At 25.3% G+C, this 10,549-nt stretch overlaps 1 protein-coding gene across 1 annotated transcript; it reads right to left on the bottom strand.

The window, feature by feature from the left end:
* Positions 1 to 2,067: 2,067 nt before the first annotated feature.
* Positions 2,068 to 6,172, bottom strand: LOC122272145 (disco-interacting protein 2 homolog A-like). The gene is made up of 5 exons (XM_087157190.1): positions 6,116 to 6,172; positions 4,626 to 4,787; positions 4,373 to 4,503; positions 2,215 to 2,306; positions 2,068 to 2,123 (listed from the first exon to the last, which is right to left on the bottom strand). Exons 1-5 carry the CDS (start codon positions 6,170 to 6,172, stop codon positions 2,068 to 2,070), a joined length of 498 nt encoding a protein of 165 aa, XP_087013316.1.
* Positions 6,173 to 10,549: the final 4,377 nt, after the last annotated feature.

The following is a 10,549-nucleotide window of genomic DNA, read 5'->3' as shown; positions in this document are numbered from 1 at the left end:
TCGAACGCACCTCAAGTTTATTCCTCTCTGCAACGAAAAAGACTAACTATAATAATAATTAAAATGAGTAGCTTAAAAAAGGATACAAATGTTATTTGCTTTATAATATATAAATATATAAAACATATTAGAACAAAAACAAGTATTAAACTTCTAGTGTTTCATTTGCAAACACAAAAAATAATAATTTTATCCCATTCTGTGAAAAATGATTAAATTATGTTAAAAAAAATTTCTTTACTCCTACCAAAAATAGTCATAGACTCACATACTTACAAATAGTTACTTATTACATATTTACAATAAAATCACTTTAATTGTATAAGTTAAGTTCATCCTTCTAGCCTACTACCCAAAAAATAGGAATGCTAATCAGTAGAGACATTTCTCCATAGCGTTCTATATTCATAAGATTTTTTGCAGGATAATAAATATATGAAATTAAGGATTTAATTAAGATTTTTACAGCTTCTCAAATGGATAAATTTTAAAATATAATCAAAACCAAATAAATTAATAAATGCAATAGAAAAACTCTTTTGTCAAGTAATTAAACTGACAAACAAACAGGCTCAACATTTTAAAGTTATAGAAAAATTTATAGCAGAGTTCAAAAGTCAACCCAAATATGAGACAGTCAACAAAAAGTCACTAAAATATAAAAAAACAGAAATTTATAACACTTTTTATCTAACAATAAAATTTGTTAAATGCTTAGAAAACAAATATTTTTAAATTATTAAACACTATCAAAGGATAAAAAAATGTGTGGAAAAGTTTTAATAAATGAAAAGAATCCAAAAGTGAATGTGAATGTCTAAAAATTTTAAGAAATCATAGCATAATTTATAGGATTAAGGCAGTCTTGAACTAGTACCCATTTCTTAATAGACTAATATGTTTTTTTTAATTGTAAAAGCATATAAACTGAAAATATTCAAACTTGAAGAAGTTAATCAAGCAAAAGAAAGGACATAAGAAACAGGTGCAGTAGTGGAACAGGCCTTGAAATATCAAAATGTAGAAATCACAAGAAAATTGATTTTCTATTGTTTGGAAAGAATAGAATATTATAAAGAAAGTCATGAAATTAAAAATTAGAATTTATCAAAATTTTCCTTCTAGAATTCCATAGATAGCTTTCACCCCACCAACGGCACACTTTTTATTATTCTTTTATTTGATTAATCAGTTAAAGCTTGTAGCCCAGCCACTTTTTTTCCCTTTTTTGTGACTTGTTAATAATTTTCTCTTGCATCTCTGTGTTTCTCTCTTTCAGTTTGAGTGTACACGCTAAGGAAATTTCATAATTATAAAACGAGAAATATGGTATGTCTTTTTATGAAGCACTATTTGTGCTTTAGAGCATATTGTTTAGATAAAGACATATATAGTACAAAATTAAATATTTCATCACTGAAACAAATTTTGTTTGTTCTTATTAAGTTGTGAAACATATTATACTAAAAAGAGTTTTGCTTAACAGAGCAGAATGTATTTAGATAGCCTTTAAAAAAACAATTATCATGTATTTTCAAAATAAAGAAAATAAAACAAATAACTGTGGAATTTTTAAATTTAGTTTTATCTGGATCAACCTGTAAGTACAGTTTGCCGAAAGGAGGTAATTAAGTTTCTAGTATAGAATCTCGTTAGAAATAGATAAACACTGCTATGATATAAATTTTAAATCTAAAACATAAGCATTATAAACTATACCAGCCTGTAAAGAACAATAAATGTTTTAAAATATTCTTTGGTACAAGGCAATAGTTCTGAGCATAGGCAGGGTGCATGGAGTTAAAAATTTGTCTGTAAAGAAAATTAAAAAAGTGTACAAGGCAAAATGATACTAAATGAATTTTTTTAAAACAAGCTTAGTTTCTCTCCTAATGGTCACTGTAACAAAAAAATTCCCTTAAAAATAGAATCAAAGTATACAGAATACATTATGATCGGAATGTGTTTGTAAACCCTCTAAATGGGTAAGCACACACACAAATGGCCGAGAAATTTTGTAAGTGAAAATAGGCTATTACATTACCTTCAATTGGCTAATAGATGATCCTAAGCCTTTTGTGCTAAGTTCCATAATGCCATAGGAACAGAATGCATCACGAACTCTAAAATAAAAAATAAAAAAACAAATTAGAAATTATTAAAAAAATAACAAAATTTTACTTATTTTTATTATTATTTAGAATGAATTATAACCTTTGCATTGCCTAATTGTTGACAACCAAAGAGCAGGATTAATTTCAACTTCAGATGGTGGGATTAAAATGGTATGGTGACCTGAATAAACACTAAAGTAAAAAAATATATGTCTTAATGCGAAAGAAATTAGCAATACATGCAGTGATGGCTTCTTACAATAAAAATATTTAAATTTTCATTAAATATTTTCATTTTATTTAAATATAAATATCAACAATTTTTAAAATGCATTTAAAAATTACTTCAACCTTAAAATTTACATATCAAATATAGAAGATTCATGGGAGAAAGTTAAATTCATCAATAAATTATTCTTTTTTAATTTACGAGTAAAAAATTTTTTCTCTCGTAACATATCAAAAATGTTTTAGCATACTTTTTCTTAAAGAGTTCAGTCCTATCAATAAATACGCATCAATTCCATTTTTATTAAAAACAAAATAGCAGTATTTAGCTTTTATAAAGCTTACTTACAATTTCTGTAGAAGCACAAAACAGTCCAGTTGTAATTACTAAACTTGTTGTCATTTCTTTTAAGCAAAAAAAAACTTCGGTTGGGAAAACACACTCCAACACCAAAGTTCAAGTATCAACAAAACAAAAAGTGCCATTTTTGTAATAATGCCGGCAAAAAAATATATGAAAGAAAATCTTGGCAAGGTCATGACAACTATAAATGCAAACGTTTTTTACACCACTGTAGCAAGAATAGAATAATAAAGACAAAATTTCTTTAGTTTTTGATATTCGAAACTTAATTATTTTGAGTCAACAATAAAAAAAAGAGAATACCTTTAAGTACAAAGCTTCATGAAAAAGTATTGAAAACTTTAAGATAATAATTAAAACTGTTTTCTTATAACACGTTTAATTTAAGAAGTACTTCCGGCAAAAATTTTTAAAAATAATCTTAGTCACAAATTATAATAATTTTGATAAAATACTTTTAGTCAATTTGGAGGAAATGTTGTATTAATTTTTTATAAAAATATTTCCTTTATGTCAACGCATGTGTGAACATTTCATTTATATATTTATTTTGTTATCACTGTTGATCTGATCTTTGAATTTTAGAGATTAAATAGAAATATTAAAACCAAAAGGTTTTTGTGTATGTATTTGGAGAGAAAAGAATGCAACCATTCATAAGATAGTAAAGGAATTTCTTTCGTATTTATCAAGCCTATAGGTTGAAAAGCTATTAAAATGTCTGAATCATAAGAATAAATTGTTAACAATTTCCCTCTAAATGAATTTTCCATCGCTATGGAGATCACAGCTATAGTGACTATATGCAATTCTCATGTTATGAAAATTTTAATTGCTGAGAATTGCAATATATTTTTAGCAGAAAACACAAAAATTTATGATAATTTTAAAATGTTTATTATGCATTGCATCCTTTAATATACTTAATAAAATGACAATAACAAAATGTTGATCATCTGCATAATAACACAGTAGAAAAAAAGCACTAAATATAAGAGTAATATAATAGTGATAGAAATAGACTTTCTAAAACATTATTAGTGTGAAAGTCGGAGAAAATTATTTAACTTATGGAGAGGCTTTAAGCAAGCACACCTGTAAAAAGACTCAAAAAAAATAATCAAAAGCATTGCATTGAAAATATTAGATTGAAACAACTTAATTTTCTGAATAATTACTACATATATTAAAGTAAGAAAAAAAACTATAAAAATTACTTTTCTATTTTTACCACAAGTTTTTTTTTTTTGCAAAAAGAAAATATCAGGAGCTGGTTCTTAAAAGTAATTGCTTTTGCAGATTTTGTTATTTAATTCTCAGAAACTTCAATAGAAATGTATAATACTTCATGCTGCTATACGTTTCAAGTAGAAAACTTTATAAATAAAGTTAACGAGATAAGGATAGAATGAAAGCCTCATTCATTCATTGACTAAATTAAAAACATAGTTTAAAATTTCATTTTATAATCTTCTCTTAATTGAACGGATTTTATTCACTATTCTGATTTCAGATATATTTTTTTAATTGCCTCGACTTACAAAATTCAATGTAAATTCTCCTTTTGCTGATATAACACATGTAAAAATATCGAAAATGATTTAAACTATTTAAGAGAAAAAAAACTTTACTAATTTAATTGATGTGAGTAAAGTTAAGAAGTTACCTATTCAAACACCATAAGGCAAAACCTAAACAACAGTAAGGATCAAGGCCAAAAGTTATGTGTCTTGATGGATATAATTCACAGGCAAGTTTCATACTTGTACAGAAAAAGGTTGATACTGCATGGGACATCTGAAATATGTTATCTTTTTAAGTCAAAATACACAGACTGAATAAAGTTATAAATATCTAATCCCAATTCATTTGAAACAATATTTAAGGAATACAAATAAAACAGTAAAATATTTTTATACCTTAATACCAGCTAGCATTCCAGTTGGGCTAACATTTAAATCCAAATAAGTTATCATTTCAGTAGTTGGGGTACTATACATGCTAGTTAATTTCTCTTCTGGAATTTCATCAGTATCTAAGAGGAGAGGCCATGACTTTATATCAACAACATTGCCAGCTTCCTACGGAGAAGAAAAAAATTAAAAATCTAATTAATTTAAAGTTAAAAATTCTCATTTATTTACAATAATAATTTCCAAAAAGTTAAAAAAATGTACAATAAGTCATGTTAAATATATTAATTACACAGAGCATATAAATCACAATTAATGAAAAAAAAACACTGAAAGAACTTGAAAAACACTCCTTCTCTATGGTAAATATTATAATTTTCTAACATTTTTAATGGACATTTTTCAAAAAGTGTTTTTTAGCCGTAATCCTACCTAACATAGTACATCTCACAGATATTCCTGCAAGTTCAGCCCTACATTCATTTTTGAGATGAATTTTATACAAATCAAGTATTGCTCAGCAGCATAAGTAAAAACATCTTGATGCTTTTTTAATGTTTGTTTGCCCTTAAATGAGTGTTTTTTTCTCATTGTAAAAATATAATACTTCAAATTTATTCTTATCTCTATCAGTTATTATTCATTTTTAAAAATCAGAAATTGGTAGTAAATGAAAAATAATTAACTTTAAAAGTACTACAACAATAGGGAGTGGCAGGTGACACATCAAAGATTGTTTATGGTAAAAAAGTGGTATTTCAGGCACATAGATTTGTCCCCAACATGAACAAATTCATATTTAAGGCAAAAGATTAAACTGATCCTCAGTTCGATTATGTTTTTATAACATAAAATGTGTGAGGGTAACATAAAAATATGTTACCCACATGCAGGATCTTGGTGCTTACCTTAAAAAACCAAGAGTAGATGCATACTATAAACTAATACAGGGTGCGTAGACAGATTTTCCAACAAAAAATAAGCACCTTTTAAGTACTTTTTAAGCCCTTAAAAAACATTTTTAAGCACTTTCACAAAAAAAAATCATAATTAGGATCTGACACAAAATAAAAATAAAAATTATTTTTCTTCCATCGTTAAAATTTATAACATAAATTCAATAAATTCTAATTTCTGATAAATATTGCAGTGAAAATTATGCATCGTTTGTAATTTAGAACAACAATCGATACGGCAAAGAAAAAAATATCTTTTTAAAAGATATAAAATTAAGCACTTTTTACAAAAAAAGCACCTTTAAGGTCTTTTAAAAAGCGTAAATCAAAAATAAGCACCTTTAAGCAATTTTTAAAAACGCTACGCACCCTGTAATTCACAATGAAGAAACGAATAAAGCATTTAGACTGAATCCAGTAGACTTTTCTCGTTCAGCGTTTTATGCACAAAACATTTTTCAAAAAGAAATTCAGTTTAATCATTTCAAAAAACACTAAAAAAAATCTTAAAAAGTAAAAAAAATAGCCACTAATGCTTACCAAATACACAATTAGGGACAAAAGTGAAAAAATGATTCCAGCATGATTATTAAACATCTGCACAAGCTTTATTTTTCAGAGAAATGTCTTCATTTACCACATAAACTTGTCATTATCTTTAAAAGTGTTTTTTCTATTCATGCCACTTATCTATAATCATCCCTTCATCATTGTCTATCACCCTTCCTTAATAGGCGCAACAATTAAGAGTAGCCTCAAAATAATTTCAGATGCAATTTACAACTTAGTGCTGAAAATACTTTATAGAAATTAATTTAGCATAACAAGCAATATTAAGTTAAGAGAGTGAAAAAGTGTTTAACTTTTTTCAAAATTTATGTTACAATTGGTCAAAATATATTTTTACAATTCACTTTTGAATTTGCTAACAATACTAAAACAAAATCTGTCTTATTACTAACTGTGAGACTGGCATACCTTAAGGTATGCCAGTCTCACTGTTTTCTTATCATTATTTGTTTATGTTTACAGTAGTTATTTTTAGCTTCTTATTCTAACACCTTTCAAAATTTAGTTAGGCAGGTCTAAGTACCTCTGAAATAATATTCTAATTGGGGATGGTAAATGGGGTTAAATCTCAAAAATTATTCCTTGACATAGAATGTAATAAAAATTTTAGCATAATTTATTTGAATGGCTCATACATTTATAGTTAGTTATTTAACTATTTGAATATTTCAATATTAAATAATCAAATAGTTAGTTTATTTAGGGAGGTAACCTTCACAAAATTAATAAAATAATTATTAATTTACACAAATCTAAAATGAAATTTATATAATTTTTCGCAATTCACAGTTTTGTTCTATTTTAATGAGACAATATGTTTACCATATTTGAAAAACTAATTTTTAACTTTAGATCTGTAGCTGGCAACCTGAAAAGACTAAAAAGAATTTGAAAATTAATTTTTTTATCTGTATTTTTTTTTAATTGTTATAATTGTACTTGGCGTATGCCATTTGGGTAAACTATTTTTAAGTTTTACCTTGAAACTTAGATTTGTATAATCAGCGAACTTAAAAGCATACCAGAAATTTTAAAAAAGGTATACTTTGATGAAAATTTTTTCTCACTTTTGATGGCTGGTTTGGATTGGAAGGAAATTCAAAAATTAAAAACTCGACAATAAGAGGAAAACAAAATAACAATGTGCTAGAAACTTTACTAGTTGCAAAATAAAAAGTTACCCATATAAACTTTTCCTCTAAAATTTGTGTACATTGACATTTTGGAAATTTCCCTAGTGATTCTTGGTGTGAAAATCATAATAATCTGGTGAGTTTACTTGTTTTTAAGAGGTGACTGACAAAGACTCAGCTCATAATGAATTTTCTGATATGGTAATTGTAATAAATTAGTTAATTATCAACTTTCAAACTGAGAGATAGAAAGATACATCTAATTGACAATTTACTGATATAAAATCATAACAAATTAGTTAACTTACCTGTTTATTAAACCATGACTTATAACTTAATAGTAATTTTAAATCTGATAGAGCAGTAATACTGTAATGCAAATACCAATTATATTAAATTTGTAAATTTTTTTAAATATTTGTTTAAATTGCAAGCTAAGAAATGAAAAATATATCAATCAAAGAAAAAGCTAGTGAATAAGGCGAAAATTACAAAATTAAGAATTTATAGAACAGGAGAAGAAATATTTACAAGTATACTTAAATTACTTACCTCTTCTTCAGCATAATCTGTTCTTTGCTTTGAAATTACGCATATCCGTTCATCCCGTAACACTCTGACAGAAAACACAGCGATTCTACAATGTAAATTTATAAATTTAAGTAAAACATATCAGTAAAATGTATCTCTAGTACCGCACACAAATACAAGACCACCCTATAAACAGAAGTAAGAATTACAGAAAAATCATAACATATTTATATATTTAAAATGGATTACTAAAAATAGAGTATAGTTTTCCAGGATATCTATTTTATAATTTTATAACAAATAATAATGTCATTTCTTATATTAATTTAAAAAAAATAGAAATTACTATACAAGGAGTTTGTTGAATAGTATTTTAATTACAAAAAACACTAATTTTACACAGCATATATAGAACATGAAATTTGAAAAGAAAAATAAGCAACATCAGTTATTATAGATTTTCAAATAATCATTTTTCTTTAAAATATTCTAAATTAGAAAATTATAATCTTTCTATAACAATACTTTTTTAAGAACGAAAACTTTCAAAATATTTACCTTGACCGATTCTTTATGACAAAAGAACATGAATTCCAAGAAAAAGTTTTTTTTTTGTGCAAAACAGCTAACTAAAATAAATTGATAAATAAAATGTTATACACAGGGTATCTGCTACATTTTAAATTTTAAAATTCATGACTTTTCATGATTTTCTATGACTAATTCCAAGAGTTTTTCATGAATTAACAAAGTTACTATTTTCACTGACAAAAACAGAACAATAAATTAAAAAAGGCATTATAATAACATTAATTAAAATTACAGGTATAACCAAAACTGCTATACTCTGCATCTTTATATTTATAGATTTTAAATTTAACAAACAGAGTAAAGAAAGAGTTGAAACAATAAAATAGCTGAAAAAATACAAAAGCAAATAATTTTTTTCTGTAGAATTATATTCTAAAGAAACTTTTCTTGCTCATCTGAAAGGAAAGAAATACTCCTGATTTTTCTGTTCTCATTTCGGAATAGAAAAAAAATTTGCCAATGACTGGTTTGCTTCAACTAGAATTTTAAACTGATAAAATTTTTAAAAAATAAATAATAAAAATTCTTAAATCACAGAAGAGTTTAAAAGATAATTCCCTCTAGAAATGATGTTTTTTCTTTCATTTTTTTGAAAGAACACCATAATTTTTAAAGAACATGATAAAATAATTTTATATTCTAATAAAATATGCTTGAGTGGTGATTTTGTTAGGAATTCAGGTATTTGGAACAGGATGAAATTAGGAGGGGGATTCCATTTCAAAAATTATATTTTTTGGAAGTGGCAAAACATGGTTTTGAAGAAAGAAAAAAGCAATTTTGGAGCAGCAAAACAAAGATTCGGAGCATATTTAATAAAAAAAATGAAAACAAGAATTTAATAACAAGAGTTTTTTGTTCATTAATAACATATCTTATTTTTGACTCTTTTTTGAAGGTCCTTGCATAAACAAATTAAGTTTCTTTTTGGCATCTTCCGATGCTGTTAAATATTCTGCTATCCTCGATTTAGCCTCAGATAAGAGGAATAGAATTATTAGGACATAGCATTTTTTTTTGAAGAAGATAAGGATGTCATCGGATTTTGTGATATCTAGTCCAACATGTATTAAATTTGAATTTTGCCCAAATTTCTGCATTTTCTACATCCAAAGATTTTAAGTCCTTTCCTGTCAAACTAAGAAAAGCAGAACTCTTTAAAAAACGCCCTAACAATCTTAAACTAGAGACACCATTTCATCATTCAACAAGTGAATCAATGGTGTCTCAGTTTGGAAAAGACCTAAAAATTTATCTAATATAGCTGAAATATTTCTTAAAAATGAGCTTTTGGCAAAAGCAATTTAAATAAATTCAATATTGAGTGGCTCATACTATTTTTTAAATTAATAATTACTTTATTTAATTGTGTAAAAGATAATTTAAAACTCTAATTAATTTAACTATTAAAAGGTTATTGAGTATATTTTTCTTAAAATTTAAATGAATGTTATTTATAGTAGTATATTCAACAAAACATTAACGAGATTAATATTGATCTACCGAATTTATAAAAATATGTAAAGAATTAAGCAAACTTTAATACATTTATATTACAAATGTTAATTAGTGAACGGCCCATAAATTTTTTTAATTAAAGTTGATTACCTAAGTACAGTATTTCATTCATGAAATAATTAAAAAAATTAAATAATTTTTAAATGCAAATACAATGAGTATATTGAAGCTAAAAAAAATTTGTCAGAAGTAAATTATTATATTATCCCTACAAATCTGTGATAATTAAAATTTTTTATATCAATAGTTTTAAATCAAATCATTAAGAGATGAATTATAGTATTTTTAAATGACAAATCTGAAAAACATAAGATTTTTTTGCAGCTTTAAAAATTCTGAAAGCCCCTCTATTCATACTTATTTAAAATATTGCCTCTTAACATTATTAAGTTTTTTCCTTGTTAGGATGATACAATGAAGTGTATGCTCAGATTTTAAAAAAAAATTCTTGTTTTATTTTTAGGAGCAAGCAGATAAAAATATATTTTGTGAATTGATAAAATGCTATTTTATTTAATATATTTTCTTAAGTATTTTTTCATAACTATACAGTAAGACAATTGATAGTTAATCAACTTCTTCAATTAACCTAAACAAGGATAATATTTGCTTTTCAAAGTTGTTAAGCAAT

The sequence above is a fragment of the Parasteatoda tepidariorum genome, chromosome 1, assembly GCF_982258835.1.
Source record: "Parasteatoda tepidariorum strain Cologne lab strain chromosome 1, Ptep-v5.0, whole genome shotgun sequence".
Taxonomy (NCBI): domain Eukaryota; kingdom Metazoa; phylum Arthropoda; class Arachnida; order Araneae; family Theridiidae; genus Parasteatoda; species Parasteatoda tepidariorum.
Note: the sequence above shows the minus strand (reverse complement) of the source record. Positions and strands in the feature narration are given on the sequence as shown.

What these genes read in the sequence shown, in the direction of transcription:
- LOC122272145 (XM_087157190.1), bottom strand. Translation starts at nt 6,172, where the DNA reads ATGTTTAATAATCATGCTGGAATCATTTTTTCACTTTTGTCCCTAATT. An exon ending in GAATGCTAGCTGGTATTAAG is followed by an intron (nt 4,504 to 4,625) that starts GTATAAAAATAT and finishes AACATATTTCAG; the next exon opens with ATGTCCCATGCAGTATCAAC. An exon ending in AACAATTAGGCAATGCAAAG is followed by an intron (nt 2,124 to 2,214) that starts GTTATAATTCAT and finishes TTTTTATTTTAG; the next exon opens with AGTTCGTGATGCATTCTGTT.